General features: G+C 35.3%; 1 protein-coding gene across 1 annotated transcript; it reads left to right on the top strand.

Moving 5' to 3' along the window:
- The first annotated feature begins 1,272 nt into the window (after window positions 1–1,272).
- On the top strand, window positions 1,273–20,621 carry FGL1 (fibrinogen like 1). The gene is made up of 8 exons (XM_053940088.1): window positions 1,273–1,440; window positions 5,665–5,738; window positions 10,876–11,056; window positions 13,494–13,653; window positions 14,355–14,452; window positions 15,391–15,479; window positions 16,037–16,224; window positions 20,078–20,621. The coding sequence occupies exons 2-8, from the start codon at window positions 5,673–5,675 to the stop codon at window positions 20,235–20,237; spliced, it is 942 nt and encodes a 313-aa protein (XP_053796063.1). The 5' UTR covers window positions 1,273–1,440; window positions 5,665–5,672; the 3' UTR covers window positions 20,238–20,621.
- The last annotated feature ends 2,080 nt before the right edge of the window (window positions 20,622–22,701 follow it).

Here is a 22,701-nt window from a genome sequence, read left to right as displayed (position 1 = left end):
TAGCTTCCTCAGGAGTGATTTACTGTCATTAATAAAGATTTGAAATTCAGAATATGAATTTAATTAGTGAATGTAATGTAAGAGAGATACTGCCAGGTAACCAGATTCCAAATAGTGCACCAGAAATTATTCTGAGGAAGTTTGCAACAAGTACTAGTCTTCAATAGGAGGTACATGAAGGGCAATACAAGACCCTGGGATTAGCTCAGTTGGTCTGAATGTGGGTGCTGATAAAGCCATGGTTGCAGGTTTGATCCCTGTGTGGGCCATTCACTTAAGAGCTGGACTCAATGATCCTTGTGGGTCCCTTCCAAGTTAGAACATTCTGTGATTCTGAGAAAAGATAGAGAGAGACCACTTACAAGGGCATGTAGTGAAAGGACGAGGTCAAAGGACTTTAAACTGAGAGAGAGTAGGTTTAGATTAGATATTAAATTCTTTACTGTGAAGGTGGTAGAACAGAGAAATTGTAGATGCCCCATCTGTGCGAGTGTTTGAGGCCAGGCTGGAAGGGGCTTTGAGCAACCTGGTCTAGTGGAGGGTGTCCCTGCCCACAGCAGAGGGTTTTGAACTAGGTAACCTTTAAGGCCCCTTCCAACCCAGGGCATTCTATGATTATATTGTGAAATGTAAAACTCATTTTATTGCTATTCAATATTTCCTTAAGACTATTTTTTCCCCAGCACATTCCTTTAAGCATACTCATTGAACAACTTGGGAAGAGCCAGCACAGAAGAAGGGCAAACAGTAAAAACAGATTGTATTTTAAAACATTCTTTGATGTATTCATCTGGCTCTTAAAAGATTGTTTAGAAAATGAATTTGTCTGACAAAGTCACTGAGACACTGTGCTTCTCACTGCCTTGAATAAAAAACACATCAGACAAGATTTTTTTGGTACTTTTTTATTGTTTCCTTCAGCTTTATCTGTACTATGTTTGTTACTTTGGGTTAGGTTTTATTTAACATTTTTTTTTTTTGTTACACCTCTGACATGTAACTTCTAGTCTGAGTGATTATTGGATTTTTTTCTTAAATCCATTGAGTCTGTTACATTCTCTATGTACCTCTGAAGCCTAAGAGATTTAGTCTGTGACTATGAAAAGAACTGGAGTATAAAGCTGAGTATGATACAGAGAGCAATTTCTTGAACCACAACAGTGAAAGGGAATAGATGATCCTTTGTTGGTTTTGGTTTATTTTTGTTTCAGAAGTGTTGTGTTAGGCACAGAATTACCGTCATCTCCTTCTTATGTTGCAATTTAGTCTTGATAACTGCAGCTTCTCAGCAGCATTCCAGCCCGGTGACTCATAGCAGATGTAAGCCTCAACTCTGCAGCACTTAATAGCAAAAACAATCGCAGCTTGGGAAGGGCTCTGGAATTATTTGCATCAGCTTAAGAAGATTTAACAACTTTGAGTTCTGTCCAGAAGTTAAAGGTAAACATTTAGGGTACCTATGAGGGAAGAAGGAAGACATTTGGCTAATTTCTATAGTTATGGTTTAAAAGTAATTTGTTTTTGAAGGCCATATAACTGGTGCAGTATTGATAAAGATGTATGAATGTTTTACCACAATCTAGCTATTTTCCTGCATTTCTAGGTGGTTAATAAAACCACTATTTGAATCTGCAGTTTCTAAATTTGTATTACTGTACAAACAAGGCTGCTTTTAGAACCAAAAAGTAAGTCAAATCATGAATTATTTTTCAGATGAGGAAAACAGGGCAATTTTTGTAACACCACCAAATTTAAACAAAATCTGTGCATGAGTTTAATAATTTTAATTTTAAGAAAGCAAACAAAAAACTTTCCAATCATTTTCTATCCTTTTGGCAAATTCTCTCTATTATTGTATTTATTACCAATGCAAGTCTTATTGAACTGTGCCAACAGAAAGAAACAGGCATCTGTAATCCATCTAGTTTGCTGTCTCTTAAATTCAAAAAACATAAGAATATTCTAAATTTTCAAAATTTTCATAGCACAAAACTTCTTTAATGTCATCAAATCTATTCAGTAATTTGTTATTTAAAAACTTGGAAAAAACATCAGATTCAGGGGAAATTTGATTATAGGATTGACTGTGTGTGTATCCTTTAAAAAAAGCCTAGGCACAGAGAAGAAAAAAGATGCCTTTCTAGAATTTTGATTCCATAGCTTTGGGAAAAAATTCTGCCTAACTGTACAATGCATATTCCAGATGTAATCTTGGAATAGTAAATGAGTAACCCTGGGGATAAAATTTCAAGGTTTCACAAGACTTGCACTTAAACTTAATTTGTTTAAAACAGAAAGTGATTTTTTTTCAGTTAACCATTAGGGGCTTGTGTTTCAACTTGAAAATATAATACCAAGCTTTTTTCACTCTAGCATATGATGTGTGATAATTAATCTACATGTCTACTGTCTGAGATTAAGATTTTCCTGGAAAGGGATATCCCCTCTACAAATTTATGTTTTTTTTTTCTTTTTTGTTAGATCAACACAGGTATTATAAAACAAGTCTTGGAAGTCTCTCAACAATTGCTAACTCTTTGAGCTCATCTGTGACTGATTAAAATTTGTAATTTTTTGCAGGTTTTTTGAGTTAAAGATTTTATTCAATTGTGTACTGTCAGCAAATAGCAATATAACAAGGGTAATTATTTAAGGGTCTGAATAAATTTGTTTAAGAAACTGACTTTCAAAGGAATCTTCCTAGAGCAAGATGTTGAGCTTCCCTTGAACAGAATTTTAGGTTTTCCTGTTACTGAATACCATGGATGTGCACCTTCAGGGAATTGTTACTAACACAACCTCTACTGAAACTATTTTAGAAATGTGGGTAAAGTGGGTAAAGTAAGTAAAAAGTTACCCACATTAATTCCATGTCTGAACCTGATGATTTAATGTATCCAAGTGCTTTGAACGTGTAAGGGGCTTGACCCTATTTACCACTTTTCTTGTCACTGTAAAGTTGACCACTCAGTGACTCTCATGTCGCTGTGACTGTGAGATAGACAAACTACAGGAGTTTATGCCTGCTGAGAAACTTACTTAAAGGTGTGAGGTCCAGGACCAGCACTGCTGATTGTCCTCTGACCTGTCTGGGTCTACCTGCTGGACAGTGACAGAAGCAGAGAAATGCTTTTAAGTCACCCATTTCCTTTCAGAACTTGAGTTTTCAGGTCTCTTCCTAGACTTTTTTACCTTCTCCCTTTCTTTGGAGGAGAGCAGCATAAAGATTTTGGTTTCCCCTATCCTACTAGAGGTCCCTCTGTGGGTTTTTTTACCCTGTGTCCTCTCTGTTTCAGTCTTCCCTGTTTCTGACTGGTTGATCTGCCAAAGAGAAGCCTCAGTTTCTCCCTCTTTATAAACCTCTTGTCTTTCATTCATAGTGAGATTATATTGTGAGCAGCTGCAGGATCAATACTCCATCTTGAGTTTACTGTCCAGCTTGCTTTCTTAAAAATAAAACTCCAGGATTAAAATATCTTCACCAATTTATTTAAGACTATTATTATATTTTACTATGTCTTTTGAGCACGTTTTAGTTCAGCACTAAAGCTGAAATGCTAAATTGTCTCCCAAGTGCAGTCCTTAGGAAGCTTCCCACAAGAGGAACATTCTATAGAAAGAGGCATCCTTAAATAGAAAGGTGACTTCATCTAAAGATAACAAACTAAACCAACTGCACACACTCTACACTCCTCAGCTATTCATTCTTTTTGTGCAGATTGCTCATAGCAGCTCATACATGCTGTAAAGGACTTACCTGCCTTGATTGTACCTCGTAATGTTCTATATTTTTTTTACTAACATAAATTTCTCTGAACAGTATCCAAGATTTACTTGATAGTCTTTTTTTAAAAAATAAGAATACTGTTGTAAAGTTGTTCAATCCATTTAAGATTGGGGTGTTTTTTTAAGATTGATTGTGGTATTCAGGCATTCACAGTCAGTGAAATCATGATAGAACAGTTCAAATACTAAGAATAATGTGAGGGAAGATACTGTGGTTTCATAATTAAAATTACAGGAATGAAGTAGAGTACATGAAATATGAATCCTCCAGTGAAGAAAATAGTCCCTTCTCTCTTAGAAAACATATTTAACGTATGCAAGGATTTAGAACAGCAGTTAGCAGAGACAGATCATTTGCAGGCTGTCCAGATAGCTAATGTACTCTTTGGTCACTCCTGTCACAGACAGTGTCATCCCAACAGATGGCAACAGCTGCTTTCAAAACAGAAGGGACCGTAATAGCTATAACTACTAATGTAACTTTACTAGCTGTAATTTTACAAAGCATCATAAGTATTTTGTAGGTAAGTGTTGAAATCTGAGATTTGTCTGGGCTGTAATTTCTGGCCTTGCATGAAGTTTTCAGATATTGGTGAAAATACAGTTGGACTTGTCCAATTTTGCACAAACTTAAAAACATACTTTTCATAAGCACCTTGTTTATCTTTGTACTATAAAAAGCACAGTCTGCCAAAAAGTTCCACTCATGTTTTATATTTATTCCTGTAGAAACATGAGTGGAAATTTTCATGAAGTTGGTGTTTCAATAAACACATGCTGGTATTGAATCATTAATCTCTATTATTAAAGTTTTGCACTTTGACTAACCACAAATGCTTTAAACATGTCACCATCCTTGGAAGCATTCAAAAAATGGAGATGTGGTGCTTAGGGACAGGCTTTAGTGGTGGACCTGTCAGTATCAAGTTAATGGTTCAACTCGATGATCATGGAGATATTTTCCTTAATAACTCTAAGGTAGGAAAAGCAGAGTAGACACATATTCTGGTTTAATTAAGTGTTAACATATGCTAAATGAAAATATTCATAGGTAAATGAAAAAAAAATCCTCAGTTGATAGCTTGCAGAAGTTTAAGTAATTAATTCAGAATAGTTAATGTATAATCTTTGTAAATATTTTACTGATTGGAGGCCTGGGTTTCTCCTCTGTGAAAAGCATGTCTGTCTTACAAAACAATTTTGAAGTTCTATCAGCTAACATTTGCAAGGCAGTGAGATACAGTGGTGATTGGTTTGGCCTATAAAATAACTTTCATACAAAAAAATGGGGTTTAAAATGCTGTGGGTCATACAGTACAAAGTATCCATAGCTATCAGTTTAAAGATGCCATTCTTGTCACCATTAGAATAAAAGCTGATAACTATTTTGAATTTTTCCCCCAAATTACTTGATGACAGTAAAATTACCTTGATCCTCTCCTCGTGCACCAATCTTTAGATCAAGGACAACTAGCCCAACTCAGATTTTAATTACTTGTATGACAGGGATCTTTCTCACAAATTTAAAGGACCAACAAGGAATATTTCCCTGTTTTTCAGCTTGTTTAAAATGTTTTTGCTTTTGAAAATAAAATGTGTGCTTTTGAATCTTGGATAGCGGTCCTAAAATGCATGGAGAGCTCTAATACAAAGTGGCCTAAAAGGACAAATTCTCATTTTACTGGCTTTTGGAGTTGTATTTTATCAGACTATTTTAGACATTTGTCATGAATCCTGCATGCACATAATATTTACAATTTGCAAGAAAAGAATTAGAGGTTAAATAGACTCTTTTGAATAAGATTTAAGATATCAAGTGTAAATTTTATTTTTAATGCTTAAGTTAACTAGTGTTTCCATTGTTCCTCTACTTCACAGCTTCCAAAATGAAGATTTTGATAATGATTGATTTTGTCCTTGCAGCTAGCTTGATGGATGTCATTGGCAGCTCTGTAAGTTCTAGTAATTAAAATTTTCTATAGAGTTTCTTCTAAATACTGTATACCTTAACCTCCATAGTGCTCACAATGGACATCCCCTCCATAGTTCTCACACAGGATGGCAGAACTTTTGATGGGAAATACTAGAATTCATTTTAAAAATGAAAGAATGAGGAAATATCTTCAAATGGTGTGTAGTGGGGACAAGTTTCCAATAAGGGAAGAAGAAACAAATGCATAAATTTACAATGAAGATCCATCACTAGGTAATGTCACCGAAGAAAGAAATCCAGTCAGTTTGTGACTGGATCTGATATGAAAGAGGAGACAGTAAATCTTTCCTAAAACAGGTATCATGGTGCATGGAGGCACATTGTACAGAAGGGACATAAGATGGTTATACTACCATTCAGGTGTAATGCTAACTCAGAATAACTCCTGTAGTTTTGAGCAGCATACTTACAGAAAGGCAAAGCACAGGAACTCCTAAAGTAGTGGCTGCAGCAGTGCTGTTTCTGGGCACTGACACCTGGTATGCAGAATGTTTCTGTCCTTTTCCACCTTGTCCACTTGCCCTACAACTTTTTCTCAAACAAGATCCATAACTTCATATTCTTACTTTTTTCCATGTAACTACATTGTAATACACACCCAGAAACAATGATCAAAGCTCCTTCACTTCAAGCTCCCCAAACCCTCTCCTACACATTCTGTTTCTCCAACAAAAACCCTAATAAAATCACACTTACTCCACAGTTTAAAATACTTCTAGCCTCACCAACCCTGCACTGCATATCATGGGTGTCCTTACTAGTTTTATATCTAGGTCCTAAATAGGAGAGACCTAAAGGGATGGAATTCTTGATTCATAATTGCCTAGGTTGAAGTAGTTGCTGAATTTACAGCTATTGTTTGTGGCTTACATTACCTTATGGAAAACTTTTGTTCAGATAAGTAGGTTTATAGAGGCAGAATGGGAAACACCTGACTCTCTGATCACTTCTGCTCAGTGGAGAAAAATATTACTAATTTCTGCAGAGACCTACTGAGAAAAGAGGCATCACAGTTAAATGCATTTACTTACTTTTTAATTATTATTTTTCATTTAGAATATTTTGGACTTAGCTGACCTTCTGAGTAAAAAATGGTAATATTCAGAACTTCATCTCACCTTTTAATCTAATTAAAACACTAATCTCAATATAGAGTTATTTTGGAGCTAATTTATATTCTGCAAAGTATAGGAAATAGCACCACAGGTTAAAACCTTGTATTTTTATAGTTTTCATGAAGTATTCTGAGTCTAATTTGTAGCAATCATTTTAATGGAAGGTCACTGGCTGCTAAATAATTCACACAATAATGAAAGTGAATGCACATTAATTGCAGCAGCTGGTTAAATGTAGGGTTTTGTGCCCAAGAGCAGAGCTGTCAGCAGTTGTTAGATAATTGCTTCTCAATGTGTAGTGTAAACAGTTGCTTCTCTGAAACAGAACAGGTTGTGTTCAGTCTGGTTTCAGTCAGTGGGCACCACTGTCCACTAGAGATAGACACAGTAAAATCCACATTTTCTTGAGTATTTCAACATTGTAATGGTTTAACTTTGGTCCATATCTAACAAATGGAATAGCAGTATGTTAGAACCCTATTTTACATTTTGCTTCTTTATTACTCCAGCTGTGCACTGGTTTAACTTCAATGTTTTTAAAGGATTATCCTGTGAAAAAAGTGTAGCAGCACATTGAAAGGACAGTCTGGTAAATTGAAGATCTAAAAGCCACATTGATCCAATTGAAGTTACACTTAACTTGTGATTGTCTCATGATAAAAATAGACATGGAATTCCAAATATGAGAACTGTGGTTTTGCTGTTCAGCAGCAAAAGTCTAATGGGATTTGTCTGGAGTTGACAGGGAGAGACATCAATGAGAAGGCTGAAGTCAGGGAGAGAAGAGAAAGTCTCAGATACCAGTACTTTTCATACATAGGTTACTTTCAAAACTGTGTCTGCTCAAGCATTTTTTTTCTTATGCTGTAATTATTCAGTACGGCTAGTCATGTCTTGATTGTCACTTCTAATTTACTATCACTTCCTAAGCATTAAGAGCTTAAAACCTTTTAAATAAGGAAATTGTAATGTGTAGTGTAGATATATAAACTCTTCACCCCATCATGAGTGTATTGTCTGTAAACCAGATGAGAATCAGCTCATAGTTAGTTTTTCATTTTTATGAATTAATTCATAAATTTTAAGTACACAATAGCAAAAGATGGTTTTTAAATGCAAGTTTAAGAATAATATTTAGAGACACAGCCTGTTGCAGACTTGTATTTAATTTGGTTCAAAGGAAAGGACCTTTTATTATGGTATATGAAGTAGTGTCATACTGAATTTAGATACCAAGTTTTTCTAAGGTAAGGTAATATTTTTTCAGAAGTTCTATACTTGTACTATATAATTTAATCACAGCAGGAGAATGGCTTTTAGCAGTATGAAAGGGGAACTGATAGAGGCATTTCTTTCACCTGAAAGAAACACAGGTAGCTGCCTGTAGCTGCCTCTCCTTGAATGCCCTGTCCCTTGCTCTTTCCAAAATGGAAGGTAGCTCTTTGTGGCTCACATCTTGCTACGTGTCACAGAGGTTACCCACCTGAAGTCTTGTCTATGAAATTGCAAGGGCCTGGCAATGGGGGTCACCATTTCCAGGTCTCTCCTATTGCATGTTACTATGTTCTCCAAGGTTGTGAGGACTGAGTTAAGACTGATACAGGCTAACTTTCTCAGTAAAACTGGTAACTGTGGCATGGTGGCTTCTTTATCACTCTTGACTTAGTATGATTAGAATAAATATTTGGTCTGACTGGGAACATGGGATTTTTTGGACAGCTTTTATTTTATAGTTAGCATTAGCTCATCAGGGTGGGCCTGGAAATATTTTTTAAATACTTTTAAAATTTATTCACTCTTTCTCAATCGACCTGTGCGTCTCTTTCTCTTTCTCTAAAGCTCCGCAGTCCTCTGTAATTTTCTGTATTCACACAGGACTAGACAGACAATTTGCAGACACCTGTCAAGAAAGCCTCTTCTGAATCTCCCATTGAATTCATTCCCACTGAATAGAAAATTCAGCTTTTGTGAAGGGTTTGTATGAAACTGCAGATACAACTGAGACAACCACCGTGGAAAGGCTGCACAATAAATAGTGCATCTTTTTTTTTGTAATATGCAACATGTCCCACATTAACCAGTGCATACAGTCAAGTAACATCCCTCTAAGCCACTGTAGCAACTTTGTCTCTGTATGTCCATATATTTTAACTATTTTTTTCTCTTGTTTCCTGCTAGAAGAACAGGATGATATGCTAGGCATCTCGCATAGCTATCAACAACAGAACAAAGATTTTCAAGCGAAGGTTCTTAAATAAGATAGACCTTTTGGGCTCTTACAGGGTCGTTGGCCGCTGTGTCCCTCTGAAAGAGGTGTTTGGGAATTGTGCCTCTGGCCCTACAGCGTCCCCTTGTGGGCAAGCACCGCCACGGTGCCCGGGCAGCTCCTGGGCCGGCCAGGGCTCAGCGCTGGGCGCACAGCGGGCCGAGCAGCCCGACGTGGACAGCCCAAACACAGGCTGCTGAACCTTTCCCTCTCGAACAGGTCGCTGACAAATTGCCTAGTTATGCCACATTTGTGTATATATATTTTTTCCCATTCTTTTATTTCACCGTGTGTTTTAGATTGCAGTTAAGTATGAATTAAAGCAAGTCTCTGACACACTTCAGTAATGCTTAAGGCAGAAGTCTGTCTTCAAGATTGTTCTGCACAGTCTTATGATCAAATTTTTCAGTGTAACGAAATATTTCAAATGGAACAATTTGTTGGAAGTGTTCAAGGACAATGGATGAAGCCTGAGCTTGATGCAAACAAAGTATGCAGACACCACTGAGGTGTACCTCTCTATGCACAGCAGTATGCTATTGCAGATATTTCTACAGTTTAGTGTGATAGGGAAAAGTTCTGAGATATCAGTTCTTCCATATGAATGGCAAATATTGCAGGTCTACATGTAAATAATGCTTCCTATGTATAAGGTAGCACCAATTTAGAACTACAGCAAATTTGATCTTACCTGTCAGATTTCCGGAAAGTCACCCTTTGATTTTGCTTTTACAGTGCTAGTTATGCTCTTTTACAAGCTACTAAACTCTGCTTATATAAAATTTCAGTGTTATTGATGCAAAACTTGTGTCATGTTTCCAAAGGCTTTTCTCCCTCACACTGAAACCAAGTTTATTTAACATATATTTTAAACCATACAGACTGTTTTAATTTAAGTTCTCCAGATCAGGTTCTGTTCACTTTGGCTATTTTACCATAGTCTTTAATCTAAAACCAATTACTCATTGCTCAGCATGCATTCAGCATGTCAGAATTTGGAACATCTATTCTTGAGGGTCAAGTGAGTGCTAGGTTCAGAATTACATTTCCCACCCACTCTGCATGGCGAAATTAGGTGCAAAAGTTGCAGCACAACATTAATTTTTGTTTTAAGTTTTATTTTTCGTGTATATTCAGGGCTTCTTAGAGACTATTTTAGCATGCCAAAAATGAGCTTAAACTTTAACAATATTTATGTTGGCAATGTTAGGATTCTTATCATAAGAAGTGTGTAACTTAAAAGCATTCAAAAAATGCACTATGATGTTGAAAACATATCCATGTGGATTGCATTTCTTTAAATCTCTTTAGAACCTTCACAATGTTAGTAGCAGGCTTCTCTGGACAGAAAAAATCTATGCATGGAAGATGATAGAAATAGGGCCTCCTTATGATAGGGCCTGTATTATAGTGTTTTTCTCCAAAGTCCTTGCTGCATGTTTGCAGTTAGAGCTGGTAGCACTAAAGAGAAGGTCTCTTTGCAAAGCATTCATAATATGTGTGTTTTATATATTACATGCAGTAACTTATGAAATAATTTTAAACAAAGCAGCAACAGAGATGGAAGTCAACATAGTGTCTGTGGGATATTGTGACCAAAATATTTTATTCAAGTTTAATTTTATTTATGGTTTGATTGCTTGACTCTTTGTGTCAGATGTTAAATATCACATAAAATTTGTTGATTTTATAATAAGATGTGTTTTCCTCTCTAGGATTTACAGAAATGTTTTCAAGAGCAGATACAACTTCAGGGCCAGGTGAGGCTTCTGGAACATCGTGTGAAACAGCAGCAGTTAAAAATTATACAGCTCTTAAAGAAGAAAGAGATTCAGTACAGTGACAGAGAAGATGAAAACAGTGTCATTGACTTGGGAGGAAAAAGACAGTATTCAGGTTAGAAATGAAGCTATTCTTTTCAGTTCCATTCATTGTAATGATACCCAGAAGCTTTAGCACAATTTGGCCTATTGAGTTATTGTTTTAAAAACTCATTGTAGAATGCTTAAAACACAGTGCTCAGCTTTTACCTGGACCTGTTGTGCAGGGAAAAATTGCTAATGTCAGATGGTAGAAAGCAAATCAGAATTTAAGAAGTTTACTGATTTATTAGTAGTGGATCATTTAAAAACAATCAGGGGACAATAAATGAAGCATAAATATCAGCAATACTGCAGATAAAATCCAATAATAGACATTTACAAAATGTTAATCAGGAGTTACAGATTTCTAAACACCATTCTTTGACTAATGTCAGAAGTTCTAACAATTTCAAAAACAACTAACAGGGTTAGTTCACATTCATACATTCAAATGGTTGCCTGGTTACAAGCAACTGACTGTGTTCCAATCGGTAAAGTCCCTGAGACATCCATATTTACATACATAAGCCTGGCATAATGGCATCTGCATCTCACTTTAATAACATTTTCACTGAGTTGGATTCAGCTCATGACATCACAGCTCTTAAAATCCTGGTTTAAAGTTGTTTTTCTAATTTCACCAGCACTCTGGTGGTGATCCATTCCTTATACAGTGGAAGGCTTATAATAAATACAGTGGAAGTAGAGAATAAAACATCATCCAAACTCTTGATATAATAAAACACCATCCAAAACAATAGTTGGATTGAAAATACAATTTAGGAGACTGACTTCTAGATGGTGTTTGTTTCTAGCTGTCCAGTGCTAGAAAGTCTTAACTACTATTATTTTTAATAGCCTTGTTTGAATATGCTTGTAGTGCTTATGTTGCTGGAAGAAATACCAATATATATATATATATATAACATTTGATCCAAAGGCATCAAATATAATAAAACACCATTAAAATGAAATTAAAAGCAGTTGTAAATCTGACTTAAAAATTTTAGCTGTGTATTTATGTACTGAGCATCCTGGAACACTTTATTTTTATTATTAGGGCTGACTCATTTGTTACTGGAAAAGATTATTAAAGCAACATTTCTCTGAAAGGTATTTGCCTTTCTTAGCATAAGCCTCGAATTATTCTTTTACAATGTTATTCTAAAAAACAGATCTAACTTGTTCCTGTTTCTGCTTTTTTTCCCCCATTATTTTTTCACATTCTTTACAGCTTGGAAAATGCTTTTCCCTGTTCATACTGCATGATTTTCTCAAACTGCTGTAGCATTTTATTATAAACAGATCTGACTAATTTGAGTTAGATAGTGAGGGGGAAACTCCACACTATATACACCTGCTAAAAATTAAGATATGCTTGTGTTTTGCTGACCTACTAAGAAATTAATGGACAAGAAAAGCTATTTTCTCTAAGCCAATCACACATTCTTTATAAAGACAACTTAGCTGTTATTTAAATCATGTTTTCTATTAGAGTTTATTCAAATTCTGGCATAATATAAAGTGTTTATTTTCTATGTCTAATCTTCATTGACACTTTCACTGAAAAAAAATGTAATAGTTCATAAAGTTCCAACCAGACCTGGAAGTTCAGCCAATTCAGAGAATTCATTAAAGCTAATCAGCTCTACCTTAGCCAGGAAAAACAGAAATGCTAAAAATTATATATCTTTTCTGTATGACTGCCTGATGATAGATTACATATAAACAAAGAATTCCTTTCATATCTTAATTCCTAGAGGAAAGTATGTAAGATTATACAATTACATTGCTCTGAATTTTTCAGAGTTCCACAAGCTCTGAATTTTGTTACTGTTGTAAATTATATTCATCAACAGCAATGTAGACCAGATTGTGAATGGTACCAAGCCAAAGTGGTATCATTTTACACATACACTGCACTTTTTGGGCATAGTCTTCTGTATATTTTTGCACCTATTTGGTAGAAGGGACAGGAGAATCAGGCCTTGCAATTGTTTCTGTTTTTAACACTGGAGATTCCATACTTTTGTTTCTGGCACTTCTGCAAACTTTCTGGACATAGACATGTTTGTTTTTAAAGGTTACTGTATGTTACATGTAATTTTAAGGTTGTAACAAGATTCTAATGTGGATGATACCACTGCAAATTAAAAGTGACACCACTTAAAACAGAGGAATTATTTTGCTATTCAAGTAGAAACAAAAATAGTAATATTTCACAGTGTGAAGATATTATTTCAAAGATATATCAAAATAATTACAGCCCAGCAAAGCTTTAAAGCAACACAACTACAAAAAAAATACCCAAAAGTCAAAGAAATGTGTTTGCAGAGACATTTCATTTTATTAGTGTGGTTCATATGTGACTTCTACATAACATGACTTGATTACTGTTACTGACTTGATTTCTGATTTTGCAGTAAGTACAGGACTAAAAATACTGTGTCCAATTAATGTTATGTGAACAGATTGTGCAGAAATCTACAATGAAGGCCATAAGCAAAATGGATTTTATAAAATAAAACCAATCCAGAGTCCTAGAGAATTCTTTGTGTTCTGTGACATGTCTGAAGGAGGTGGTTGGACTGTGTTTCAGAGACGTTCTGATGGCAGCCAGAATTTTGATAGGTAGGTACGAGATTTGGTAATTAAAACTGGAAACAAAGTGAAGAAACATTAAACCAGATGCAGCTAAGTTAAATCTGAACTTTATGAGGTATAGGAGTAAGTTGTTATCCCAGATAAAAGGGAGGAATGGTTATTCTGTGGGACAGCCTCCAGATGAGATACCACTTCTGGTTCTAGCTGTCTTCCGTGAGACATCTGTTCTAGTCTTTTTCTGACAACTTGTGCTTTTGACACAAGGACACTTCAATGTCAAATGCGTTAACAATTGTTGGAGCAAGGACTCTTAATGATAAGGAAAGGATGAGATTGCTTTCTGCAATTAGTAAAAATCCAAAAAAAAAGAAAAATATAAGTGATCTGAGGGCCCTTGGAGTAAAAATGTTCTTTACAAATGTGTCTAGTGGGAGGATGAGAAATTACCTAAGTTGAAACAAGAGAGGTTCAGACTGGATATAAGGAGAAACTTTTTCGCCATGAAAAGAATCAGCAGGTACCCCAAAGAGAATGTGCAGTCTCCATCCTTGGAAGTTTTCAAGATCTGAACGGACAAGCCCTGAACAACCTGGTCTGATCTCATGGCTGATTCTGCCTTAAGATTGAGGTTCCTTCCAGTTTTAGTTATTCTGTGATCTAAAATTGTATTATAAAACATCCAAACAAACTTGCTTTTTTGAGAAATTAGTAATTTATACCCATTTCAGACTCTGGGCTGACTATGAAGAAGGCTTTGGAAATTTTGTTTTGAAAAATGGTGAATTTTGGCTTGGAAACAAAAATCTTCATTATTTGACTAATCAAGGTAAGATTTGTATTGTAACAATAGTCTTATTGTTTCTGTTTCTTTGCTCTTTCCAGGCCATTTTTTTGTTTCCTCTTTTTGTTATCATAAATCCTGAGTTCTGTTGTTAGTCTCCATAGACTTCTCTAAGTTTCAGAAAAAAACACATTTGAATATATGTTTTCTAACAAAAGGTTCAAAACTGTCCTTAGGCCACTGGCATACTGAGAGCCCCTGTGAAACAGGGAACAGGAGACAGGAGTCTACCTTAAAAGAATTGTCTCTATCCATTTTCTATCAGCATCACTAACAGTCCAGAGACGGGTATATACTGTACCAAGACACTTATTCAGGGCTTTCTAGGTGGGTGGGCTATTACATGGAAGTAGTTCTAGTCCAGTCCTGTTGATTAGGACAGTAGTAGAAAGTTATTTCCATCTTTCTAATAGTCATTCAATGTAAGCTAACTTCTGCTCTGTTGTAGAATGCTGCCCACTGGCTTAGCTATCTAAATCATATGGAAATCAGTGCCATCAGGATGTGATCCTAGTATATTTTTTTTATTTTTAGAGTATAAAAATATAATTTTCATAGGTGAACATTTATTGATCAATTTTCACTATGCTTTCATTACCACCTCAAATATCATACTAAAATGTAAAACCTGTAAGGCCATCTTTTTTTACAATTTTTTTCCTACATTTGAAAATTTGTATTAGAATAATTCTAAAATTTTCTAAGCTGAATAGAATTCACTCAGGTGAATAAAGGCAAAGAATAGCAATATATGCTTTAGTATGTATAAAGAAAGAAGATAAATCCCCATATGATATGCTGAGGTGATAGAGATTCATAATAAAGACATTTTCTTTTAATCTTTTAATGTAATGTCCAGTTCTGAAAAGTAGTGAGATAGGCTAGTTTAACTAAAATATTTTGGTTGTTTTTTTTTTTTTAAGGGAATTATACATTAAGAATTGATCTAACTGATTTTGAAGGAGAGCGACGTTTTGCACAGTATGCAAGATTCAGAGTTGCAGGAGAAGAGGTAATAAAATATTAAATGACTAAAGGTTTTAATGAAAATGTGGATTCTGTAGACAAACAATAAACACAAAAAATCCATAAAGATTTGTGTAGAACCTTAATACCATATTTTGTTTCTTACACATGCTTATAATTTTCAAATACCTAATAAAAGTGGTTTACTCTGATATATTAATTTCACACTTTCTGTAAGAGATATGAATAATTTGGTTTAGCAGACATGGATAAAAGCATCTTTTCTATGTTTGTTGATATTACCAACAATAATGGTAGAAGATATGCTGATTTGCTAATGTATACTGCAAACTAGCCCTAATGTTGTTTTTTTTTGTCATTGATACATATAGTTAATGACAAATTTTATCCCTGTTAAGCATCTCTACAGCCTTTCAGTATTAAGTACATCGTGTTTAAGTGGCAGGACATTTCTTAGCATAAAAATAGCAGCAAATAGAACAGGCTAGGTTCTTCTTCGTGGTTTTACTCTCTGACATGCTAAGGGCTAAAGACATACAGGAATGTAATTTTTTTTTTTTATTTCTTCACATATTTTATTAGCATTCTTATGAGATGAATTGTGGTGAATACTCTGGTACAGCTGGTGATTCCCTTACTGGTGGATTTCATCCTGAAGTAAAATGGTGGGCTGATCATCGAGGAATGAAATTCAGTACTAGAGACAGGGATAATGACAACTATGAAGGGAACTGTGCTGAAGAGGAAAAGGCTGGCTGGTGGTTTAACAGGTATTTTGATTTCATATGGGTACTGTCAACTATTCTGCTCCATGTGTATTCATAAAATAATAACATATGATAGAAGATAGATTGGCATTGTTCATTTATTTGCAATGTGCCCTTGTCCCCTAGCAGAGATCTCAGTGCTGGTGAGACTGAGGCTCACCTTAGAAGGGACAGCACCTAATGTGCAGCTCAAGCTGGTCTGTGATTGATAATGGCATTTGCCACAGGTCATCTTTGTTATCAGACAGTGAGGAGGAGATAATTCTGTCCCTCTGAGGTAACTAGTTTTTACACAAGTAGGTCATGTAGAGTTTGCTGATACATCCCTGCTGTACTTCACTCTCACATTTCTCTTGTGTTGCACTAGACCAGATGTGGCAGCACTGCAAATATCTGACAAGTTAAACTAGTGCCAGGTTATCAAGACTCATTTTTTTCCACCTCACTTCACAGTATCTCACTCTTGTTAATCTTTCCAAATGGAGATGGCATTCTGTCAGTGTGCATGTCTGAACTGAGTGAAAGATTTTTAAAAATAGGGCTCAATAAGAGAATTTAAAAATTCTGCTAACATGCAATATACCAACTCAAAAAGAAAGGATAAAAATGGTAGCCTTAGCTTGTACAGATCAGCTATGTTCTTTTCTGTAATTACTTAAATAAATATAGCCATGAAGATAAACTCTGCAATCTAGCTGTGTAAGAGAGAGGCTTAAAATACAGCTCAGGGAGGCACACTACTCTCTCACTGTGATCTCAGTTCACTTGGCAAGAGGTGCCAGGCTGGATCAACTCCATTGTTTCTGTTGTGTCATCCTTTGTTGCTCTTTTTAACTCCTCATTTGCCAAATTCTGTTTTCATAAGTAGTCTGTGACCACCTTAACTGATATGATGTAGCTATTAACTCAGTGTTTCACAATTTACTACTTATTTTAATACACTTTAATATATTTGCATAGATAGCCAGTCAGCAGAATGTTTGAGACTTGGAAAAAGTCACATGTAAACAATGGTTTTTTACATTTCTCAGAAAAGTTAAGATGTAAAAGGGAAAGGCAACTATGTTGGAGCTTCTTTTCCCATTAAATCAGAGCTTTTGTAAATTTAAAGGAGTATCTGGACCTGAAATCATATAAAACTGATATCATGCCATGGATTTCATTAAGACTGAATTAACAATCACTTTTAGACCACTGAATATTTTTTTTTTTTTTGCCTTTTAAAAGCATCTTTTTAATATTGGATTGATCTGGACAAAAGAATGACCACTTTGCAAAAGTAGCTGCACAGCAGAACTTGACAGCTATTTATACCTTGTAGTTGGTGCTACATAACTTCTAAAGATAGCTAACTCCTACTAGGCTACTTCTTATTATGGTCGTGTAGTTCAATCTCTTAAAGTGACGGTCTGGCTTGATAATGAAAATTAGTTACTAATAGTGTCATTTCACTGTTTTATTATTGAATTTTTAATGTTAAGCCTAACATAAAACTGAACATTGCAAAATACTAGAAAATGTCAGTATCATTAAGTCCTACTCAAAAGGACAGTACTGGCAGAGAAAGGAAAGCACTCAGAAACACATATTTGTCATGCACAGATTAGCAAATATAGAAGGAATTAGTGCTCTTGGCTGGTTTGCATAAGAGCTCCCAGCTATGAAGGAATTGTTTATAGCCAGCTCTATGCTATCAGGACTAATGAAATACAGAAAAGCCCAGATAATATGAAAACCAAGGGATGTGACACAAGCGAGGCCACATGGAAGTAGCTCAAAGGTAGTTTAAAGCCACCAGTCTCACTCCAGCTCAGCATTTGTTGTCCTGGACTTCTGCAGAAAAATGGCCCCTTTTGTAAGAAAAGCTCTAGCAGAGATTTTTATCTTGAATGCAAGGCCACAGAACTGGGTTCACTCTGGTACTACCTGCAGTCATAAGCTTTCCAGTACCCAGGGCATTGCAAAGCTCATAAGTAGTTCATAAGTAGTGAGATAAAGTTCATAAAGGTTTTTAAGTAGTGAGAGTGAACAATTCCAGTTGGACATCAGCTTATTCTCTCCCAGCACTCCCATTTTGTTATGCCATGTATAAATGGTAAGAGGGATCTATTGCCCCAAGGCAACAACCTGGGGCCAGATATCACTAACTCAAGCTTCCTGCCTTACCAATCATCCCAAAGACTGCATAACATTCATGTAGGGTCAGTGGAGTCAATAAATGCAGACAAAATTCAAAGGGTTCTTCAGGGTACCAACTCCCATCTCTCCATATCTGTCACACAGTTAATACATAATTCAGATAAAATATCCACGGACAGTTGAGAGTTGGGTGTACTTTTGAAACTATTGCAGTGTACTTTTTAACTTTATATTAGCCTATTGAAAAGATAGGAGGAACACAGGCTAACATTAAGGTATTTATTGACTTGTGAATAATGAATGTTTTTTCACAATATCTTATCACATGCCAGTTGTTAACTTAGTATGTACAGTTACTTCGGACAGCATCTAGTTGGATACTGAATACTCTAATTTTCACTATTCATGCTTCCCAGCACTAATTAAGACTTTTTACTGGCTCATATTGCTGTTGGCAAAATTATGGTGTGCCTTTTTGTGATTCTTTTAATGAAATCTGTGTTTTGATTCAAAGTAGGCAGAGTGCCTGCTCATTGCAGAACTTGTATGATTAGAAAGATTATGTCAGCTCCGATAAAAGTTCATCATTCTCAAAAACAAATTCACTTTTGATGTCCACAATTTATAAGCTTTCAATTAACACATTATCAAAATTGACTTTAAAAATTGTAAGCAATAAATAAGGATATATAGATGAGAATTTTCCTATGGAGTTTTTCTCATAGTTTTTATCTCAGTTCTCAAAAACTTTGAAAATGAAGTATAAGCAAAGTCAAAAAGACTAAAAATTGCCAGTAACAAAAATCATAAGGTTTATTTGGAATATTTTCTGTGTGCATATTTTCTAAAGTCTGCTTTTGAAATCCATCATGGTGTTCAACAGCTAGATATTAACAGCATTTATAATGAAATACTGAATTGGCAGATAAACCAAGCTGATTCATCACAATGTGCTGTAAAAGGAACAGCCAGTTTGCTCTCCACATAAAGATCTAAGCTTGTTTCTCATAGAAACCAGGCATGTATCAAGGTTGTGCTGTTTCCTTTTCAAGCCTTTTGGGTTTTGCTAGGGTTTTTTGTTTGTTTCAATTTAATAAACTATAACTGCATTTATGCCTGAGTCTCTTAAAAAACAACAAAACCCCCTCAACATTGTGTAGTTAAATAAAATGCCAGCTCCAGTGATCCAGTGAATTGGTACACGCATGTAATTAGCTCTCAGAATTCATCTTTGTAAATAGAAGTCCACAGGTGGGTAGGCAAACTGATGGTGGTATTCAGGTTTTGTCATACAAAATACCATGTGGTGTAACTGGAAAATTTAAGGGGGGCTACTCTGGAACAACAGAAAAACACAACAGTATTTCTTTCCCAGAGTGTGATGTATGCCCTGCTGTCTTCCATCCTGAATAACGCTGGAAAAATTTCCCACTGAAATAAATTAGCAGGAAAAACTCCAAGAGCTAGTAATGACAGAAAACATGGAAAGAAAAAGCAGCACTTTTGATTAAAAGAAGCAAAAAACATTTGCAGTTCTTCCCTAATTAAAGCACTATTATTTATGCACACAGAATCCACAAATGCAAATTTATGCAGTTGTCAAACTAGGCTGGCATCTATATGGCATTTTTTTTTGACTTGCAGAGAAATACATAACAAATGCGTGGAACTTTTCAGCAGGAGGCCTTATTGCTGTTTCCCTTTACTTTCCCACCAGGTGTCACTCTGCCAACCTGAATGGTTTGTACTACAGCGGTCCCTACACTGCCAAGACAGACAACGGGATTGTTTGGTACACCTGGCATGGGTGGTGGTATTCCCTAAAATCTGTTGTCATGAAGGTCAGACCTGCAGACTTCGAATGTAATATTGTTTAAATATTCTATTAACATGATTCACCCGATTAATCTTTTAGGAAATTCATTCCAATCTAAACCGGATAGATTTTACTTCTCAATCTATGCATATATAAATTTGGCATAATTCCTCTGCAACCAGTAGTTTTGTGAGATGTAAGTAAGAAGATAAGCTAGCCTATGAACCTTTAGATACAAATATTAATGCTAATGGATCCAGGTATTTTTTAAAAAAGGCAAGTGTTCACCTAGGAATAAGGACATCTTCATTAAGATGGCGAATTTTTGGCTTTCAAGTAACTCCAAATCCTTTCACCCTTAAAACCAACAGTATTGTTACTGTGCTGTCTCAAAAACGAAAATTAATTGTACTCACACAATAAAAAAAGCCCTACTCAAATAGAAGCATATTTACTCAGTGGATGGAACATACCTGCTTTGGAAAGGTTCAAGACTTTACAAATGAGTTTCCTGTAAATCCCTCTGATGTAATGGTTGCATGTGTTGTGTACATAGTATACATAAAAGGTTTAAAGAATGAGGCAGGGAACTGAAGAAAGATAAGGGGTGCTACCAGGGTACAATCAATTGAATCCAGCATAGAGAAGTGGATTGTCTGTTGTTTGCTGAGGCATTTCTAGGGCTGGTCACAACATTTCAATAATTTTCAAATGTTTCAAAACGTTTTTAGATGGTCAGTAATTATGCTTTTCTCCTTCTTCATAACCATAATGCTTTTTCTTTTTCGGATTTACAACTCTCTAATTTTGAATTTCATGTTCAGTCACTTCCTCTCCTCTCCCTATATACTTGTCTAAGCTCTCTGGGCTTTTCTCCATCTCATATTGCATATCCATATTTTTCTTGTACAAGAATAATGGCAAGAGAGACTTTGCCTACCCCTGGATTTTGTACCTGGCACTACAATAGACTCTAATAGCCAGGAATAACAAGAGTTGCTGATTAGTGCTTGCTGCCATGGAGAAGATAGGAATACTCTCTAGAAAGCTATCCAATGAAGTGTAGTCCATTTCTGCTGGGCAGATGCAAATTAAGAACTCAAAGAAAATATAGACCTAAGCTTGCTTTCCTAAAATAATTTTGCTTTTGTGGTTGAACAGCCACTCTCTCTCCCCCTCTCCAAATACAGTTTTGAACATGGCAGCCACTTTCAATCATGCTTAAAATAATTGAAACTAAGTTTTGGTAAAGGTCAGTTTATAACTACATTACTATGAATACAGGACAGATGAATTGTAACTCTCCATGGCAATTTTTCCTTCCATTTTCATCCTCCTGAAACAAAAGTTTGTAAAGAATCCTTGAGAATTTCATGGAATAAGGGAGGGAGGATGTTTGTAACAATGGAGGGGAAGAAAGAGAGTTCTTATGAAACAATCTCACTCAATAAGATAAATCATGCTATACCTAAGCAAAAAAAAAAAAACAAAACAAGCAAACAAAAAAGTGTGGAGAAAAAAACAGGGTTCGGGCAGCTAAAATCATGTTATAATGTAAAAATTGTGCCAATGAAAATCTGCAGTAGAGGTTTTAAGGTCTCTTTTTTTGTGGTAAGAGCAAAGATTCTAGATAATCCAGTCTTTTTCTTGATGTATCAACTGCACTGGAGATTTCTAGCCTTTAGCACATCCCGTACCTGTGCATGAGAGGAGAAATGAACAGTTATTCAACTGCTTCTTTTGAACTTTGTTTAATTAGTTACACCAAATTACATTCAGTGTCTGAGAGGAAGGCCCATCATGTGTGTGTGTAAGGGGTAAGGGGGGTAAGGGGGAGGAAGGGAAATAAAGAGAGAGAGAGAGAGGCAGAGATAGTAAGAGAAATTCAACATTAAAACAGAAAATCTGATAAAGTATTTTAATTCAATTTTATTACATAACTTAAATTGGGTTCCTATGTAACTATGCATATGTCTGTAGGTATGGGTTATTAATAAGGTGATGGAAGTTTTGGAGTAGTTGAAAAAATGTTGTAAGTACAGTATTTCCCATAATGATTTTCAAATTATTTTTCCACTCTAAGAGGAGAAAGCTTTAATTATTTGGGAAAAATAAAAAACAAAAAAACAAAAAACCAGAATGCCATTATGTAGAAATTGTAAAAACATCTTTAGTTTTTCACAGGAAAATGGAAAGATTAACTCATGAATTTGGAGAGTATCAAGGCAGATCATATTCCACCAAAATAAAAGACAAGGAGGATTTATGCATAGGAAAGATGGATTTTTAGTACACAAAAAAAAAAAGACTTTCAAAATGTACAGATTGTGCTCATAAAATCTATGATTTTTTTAAAAATATACTGCAACATAAATCCATCCTCTTTTTTTATAAGAACCCATATGAAATCTTTTGGCTGAGTTAAGGTATTTTGACATATTCTAATATAAAATTTAACTCCTTTTCTATACTGTAAATCTTAAAATGAAGAATCAAATCTGTCTTTGTACATTTTTAATGCACTT

This window comes from Vidua chalybeata, chromosome 4, assembly GCF_026979565.1.
Source record: "Vidua chalybeata isolate OUT-0048 chromosome 4, bVidCha1 merged haplotype, whole genome shotgun sequence".
Lineage (NCBI taxonomy): Eukaryota > Metazoa > Chordata > Aves > Passeriformes > Viduidae > Vidua > Vidua chalybeata.
The sequence above is the reverse complement of the archived record's forward strand: the minus strand, read 5'-3'. Positions and strand labels throughout refer to the sequence as shown.

Bases quoted from the DNA above. Each gene is read 5' to 3' on its own strand.
- FGL1 (XM_053940088.1), top strand. From the start codon at position 5,673: ATGAAGATTTTGATAATGATTGATTTTGTCCTTGCAGCTAGCTTGATG. The intron at 13,654-14,354 runs GTAGGTACGAGA...TACCCATTTCAG, and splicing joins GGCAGCCAGAATTTTGATAG to ACTCTGGGCTGACTATGAAG. The intron at 16,225-20,077 runs GTATTTTGATTT...CTTTCCCACCAG, and splicing joins GCTGGCTGGTGGTTTAACAG to GTGTCACTCTGCCAACCTGA.